The sequence below is a fragment of the Limanda limanda genome, chromosome 15 (assembly GCF_963576545.1).
Source record: "Limanda limanda chromosome 15, fLimLim1.1, whole genome shotgun sequence".
NCBI classification, from domain to species: Eukaryota; Metazoa; Chordata; class Actinopteri; order Pleuronectiformes; family Pleuronectidae; genus Limanda; species Limanda limanda.
The window spans coordinates 9,449,256-9,454,507 of record NC_083650.1 but is presented as its reverse complement, the minus strand read 5'-3'; the positions used below and the strand labels follow the sequence as shown (position 1 = coordinate 9,454,507).

The following is a 5,252-nucleotide window of genomic DNA, read 5'->3' as shown; positions in this document are numbered from 1 at the left end:
CTAATCGTCACTATGGGATGGCTGGTACTGGCTGATGGGCTGCAACTTTGTGACGTTGCCGATACCTTTGGGCTCGCCCTCTATGAAGAGTACCTTGGCTCCCACCTTTACATTTTCTGGATGCTTGGTGAATTTGAAGCAAACCACTGCTTTTTCTCCTGTTCTCAGCTCCTCCTGTAACAAAGAGATGTATCATAAGAATATACTCCATTTAAGAACATCTAGTTTAAGTAGAACACTTGGGATATAACAAACCCAGGCTTTGGGTGTAGAAGACAATTTTCAGGACCAGTTACGCTCAGTGGATGAACTAACCTTTCCATACACAGCTTCCACAGTGGCGGTCTGTCTCACGTTGCCAATGTGCACAGTCACCTGGAAGCCCTTGTGGAAGGTCTTGGCATGGAAGAGCAGCACAATCTCCGCCTCAAACCTCCAGCAGATGGTTGTATTCATCTCAGGACTACAAATCACCATACCCTGCACATGCAAAAACACATGGACAATATACTAAAATAGATAAGAATTGTGTAACATGTTCTTTGTTTACCCTTGTGTACATTAAATTTTTTTCCCTAAATGCTGGTGGAACCATAAAAAAAGATTATACACAAAGTTTCATGACAGCTTCCTGTTTTCCCTTAGCAAATCAAACAGCAGAGTGGTAACACTGTGCAAAGCAGTTTGAAGGAGAGGAACCAGATCCTTTGCAGATACTATATCCGATTATGGAAGATGTAGAAACAGGAGAGCTAGTAAATTCAGAAAAGTAAAAGTCGCTGGCCCGATAAGGTCAATTTGATGTGGAGTTCTCGCCCTCATGGTCACTAGTGTATAAAAACTCACCATTGACCTAAATATTATTAGAAAATACATATGCAGATTTCTCTATCTGCCACTTTGTGTCCAACCTTGCGTAGAAATGACCGGTCGAAGTCTGCGAGGGCAAGTGTGGCAGCCTGGCCGGGCCAGATATTCAGGCATCCTGAGTGGTTCCTCTGTATGCTCTTAATCGTCAAGTCCTGGAACTGGCCGGAGTCTCCGGGCCCGACTATTAGATGATCTCCCTCACGGCAAATACCACTGCACAGTCAAGGAGAATAGTGAGGCCAGGCTTAACAGCAAAAGCAAGCTGAATGAAAGATCAGGAAGATTTCGACATACTGACCTGTACAGAGTACCTTCCACCACAGTCCCTACATCTCGCACTCTGTAGATCTCATCCACCTGTAATAGCATGACCACTGCCGTCAAGCATATGGTCCAAAGTTTTTATACATTTAAACAGCATGGGGAAGTGTGTGTATGTGTCAGCTGATCCCTTGCTCACACACAAGCTTCATCCCAGACTTACCGCAAACTCAGTAAACTGTTGAATTAGCCCCTCCTGCTCATGGCTGTCGCTGAGGGGGGACAACATTTTAAGAAAGGCCTTCAGCGAGTCTAGACCTTTTCCAGTCTTACTAGACAAGATGAAGATTGGTGCGATGCTGCCAGGGAGAACACACACATGTAATCAGCCCACACAGACGTCACTGGCTAGTTCCTCCTTTCTCTAGATAAAACTAAACATGTTTAAGAACATCAAATTCCAATCAGGTTCATACTCTATTGTTTAGGTCATACCTGGGGATCTGGACAAACTGTTGTGCTGCTTTGACCGCATCATCAGTACTGCCTACAACCATGGGTACGTTGCTGCACTCCGGAAGCTTCAAGACACGCACCACCTGCCGCACTGTGCGATCCATGATCTTCTGCGAGCACAGGTCCAAGTTACTGATGACGAAGAAAATGGGCACCTCCAGGGTCAAATGCACACCTTTCCCAGCTGTTTTCCACCCGGTCCTGTATAGGAAAAAAATATTCAAGTTATGTTATAACTCATGATCATGCATGAAAAAAAGATAAACAATTTATCAGATTTCCCTGCGCCACTGACCCTCTCCTCCATCATGTGCCTTATTACCCGAGTCAATTCCTATGAATAGGTATATACATGGTATGGTTATGAAGATATCCTGAGGAGCAAATAAATAATGTGTATAAACAACATCCATGTATCCTGTCCGTACCTTAATATCCGCATCGGACGGCTGTTGTCACCTGGACGTCGGCGGTCCCCTTACCATGGAGCTCTTACCATGTCGGCTGCTCTCGCCCGGTCAGCGTCCCTGGTGAGAGGAAACGTTTTAAAACTCAGCATGTCTCCTTACGAGCAGTTGTTAACAGTTTATCACTGGTTGACTCTCAAACAACAACACAACCGCTTGTGTGTCGGGTTCTCGTTTCCAGAAATATCCATTTCAAGTTAGGGCAGGAAGTTAATCCCCTTTCGTTAGTGACAGTTGAAAATATCCACGGGAACCGCTTTCGCTAAGGGCTATCTTTGCTAACTCTAAGCTAGCCCTTAGCTAAAGCTAAAAATTCAAACTATGGTTATATTTGCCCGGATAGATTTATTAACAGGCTGCTTTACTTTGTCCGGTTCCTTCTCTTCATTCAATAACCCCCCCCCCCCCCACAAAGAAGCTTTCAATGCACTAAATTAAGCTAACTCACATGTAGCTAACTCCATTGCTGCAATTAGTTAGCTGGTAGTTAGCTAGATTACTCTCCGATGTATTGCATAAGCTAGGACACAGATAAGGAGGAGGGAGCCCTTCAAGGAAAATAAACAGTTTTTTTAACTCAATTTTGTGGATTGAGAGTTACCTCTGACATGTGAGTCAATATACAAAACACTGAATGTGTGACGTGACGGAGATATTAAGACAACAAAACAAATAAAGGCACTGTGTAGATCTCCTCCACCTCTAATAGCATGAACACTGCTGTCAAGCATATGGTCCAAAGTCTTTATACATTTAAACAGCATGGGGAAGTGTGTGTATGTGTCAGCTGATCCCTTGCCCACACACAAGCTTCATCCCAGACTTACCGCAAACTCAGTAAACTGTTGAATTAGCCCCTCCTGCTCCTGGCTGTAGCTGAGGGGGGACAACATTTTAAGAAAGGCCTTTAGCGAGTCTAGACCTTTTCCAGTCTTACTAGACAAGATGAAGATGGGTGCGATGCTGCCAGGGAGAACACACACATTTAATCAGCCCACACAGACGTCACTGGCTAGTTCCTCCTTTCTCTTGATAAAACAGGACTTAATAAAAAACATCAAATTCAAATCAGGTTTATACTCTGTTATTTAGGTCATACTTTGGGATCTGGACGAATTTTTGTGCTGCTGTGACAGCCTCAACAGCACTGCCAACAACCACGGGCTCCTTGCTGCAATACATAAGCGTCAAGATATGCTTCACCTGCCGCACTGTGCGCTCCAAAATCATCTGGGGGTACAGATCCAACTTAGTGATGATGACAAAGTAGGGCACCTTCAGGGCCAGAGCGATCTTGAAATGCTTCCTTATCGTTCCAGCTGGAAAGAGCGCAAAGGAGAAGATAAAGGAAAAAGGTCATGCCACATCAGCTAGTTTTTCTTGCACTGATTTACATGCCCACAAATGCTTTAACGTGCAATGTTTAATTAATGCATTCAATATGATGCTCTTAGACAGAGATGGATGGGATGATGAAATGGTTACAGTTGAGGACTGCTGTGACCGAAGCTAACATTTCTTATCCTTTGACCAGCACTTAAAGACAGCCAGAGGGTCAAGAATCTATTTGAGCTAACTGATGAGATCAGGTGGAATTTACCATGACGTCTGATTGTTATGGCAGCAGGGAAAATAGATAGGATTTCAGGGCAGAAATATTCAACCATATATAGTAATTACAGTTAGGTCCATAAATATTTGGACATTGACACAATCTTCATCATTTTGGCTCTGTACACCGCCACAATGGATTTGAAATAAAACAATCGAGACATGCGTTAAATGCAGACTTTCAGATTCAATTTTAGGGTATTTACATCCAAATCAGGTGAACGGTGTAGGAATTACAACACATTTTATATGTGGCACCCACCTTTTTAAGGGACCAAAAGTAATTAACATAATCATAAATGTAATTGTCACTTTTAATTAGGGCTGTCAATAGATTAAAAAAAATTAACTAATTAATCTCACATTTTGAAATTCATTAATCTAGATTAATCGCGATTAAAAGTTTGTTTTTCTTCTAAAGACTAAATCTAATGAATTAACGAGTAACCACTTCAGACAGCCTGTATTTTACACAATGCTGTGTTTTCAAAGAGACTCAGGCCTATAACACCTACCTATAAAGTGGCAGCCAGGTCGTTAAATATCATTTATGATAAATTGTGTAAAAAAAAATTAAAAAAAACAAAAAACAGCTGAAAATATTCTCAATGTCCTTGGAAACAATAACACTGCTTCTTTCTTCAGTGAAACATCCAGATTAGTTATGGTAAAAAAAAAAGGTGTATTTGAGACACCATTACGAATACGTATTCTCCACATCGGCTTGAGTGAAGAATACGTAATTTACCCTCCACACCCGACATTGAACGGAGCAAACTGCGGAGAAGTTCTTGAAGATGGATGACATTAAATTAATAATTGAAGTGGAGAAGTAAAGTGAGCTGTATGATCCTCAGCACATATGAGGCAAACATACAAACGTTGGGACGCTGTTGCAGTTAATGTTGGAGCAACAAGTAAGTATATGCTTGAAAAAAATGATTAAATGCGGTTTTTACTGCAGGCTGATAACAGCAAAAGTATGTGATATTATTGGCGCTGCGCGGCGCTTCAGCAGCGCAGAGTAGGACTACACACACGAACATGCCCACAAACACAGTTCGAGGAAGTTAAAAAAAATGCACATGAGAGGACGGAAAGAGTGGAGTTGCCTGTGTGACGGTCTCTGTTTGCACTGCTGCTTCCTTCATTCACTTCACTTGACTCAGGCTTAGTGAAACAGTTTAACTTTATTTTCTGTCACATATAACGGGACACAGTCACAGTTATCTACAAAAGAAAAGTTGCATATTACTAAACAAGTTTCATACACTAAAATAACCATTAGAAACTAACTAAAACACTAACAGACAGAGCGACACAACTTACTCAGAGCGGGGGAATCTGCTTCTGAGATAAAAAAAGAACCCTGCATCCCGAGCGGTACCTATGTATGCTCCCAATGCTCAACTCCTGGAACTGGCCGGAGTCTGTTGGCCCGACTATAAGAAGATCTCCCTCACGGCTACCTCTGGCATTGTGTAGATCTCCTCCACCTGTAATAGCATGAACACTGCCATCAATCAT

General features: G+C 42.3%; 1 protein-coding gene across 1 annotated transcript; it reads right to left on the bottom strand.

The window, feature by feature from the left end:
• LOC133020997 (GTP-binding protein 2-like) lies at window positions 1-5,252 on the bottom strand. Its single transcript, XM_061087767.1, has 8 exons — window positions 5,195-5,252; window positions 3,390-3,433; window positions 1,627-1,802; window positions 1,355-1,490; window positions 1,169-1,227; window positions 912-1,083; window positions 316-480; window positions 1-174 (listed from the first exon to the last, which is right to left on the bottom strand). Exons 1-8 carry the CDS (start codon window positions 5,250-5,252, stop codon window positions 1-3), a joined length of 984 nt encoding a protein of 327 aa, XP_060943750.1.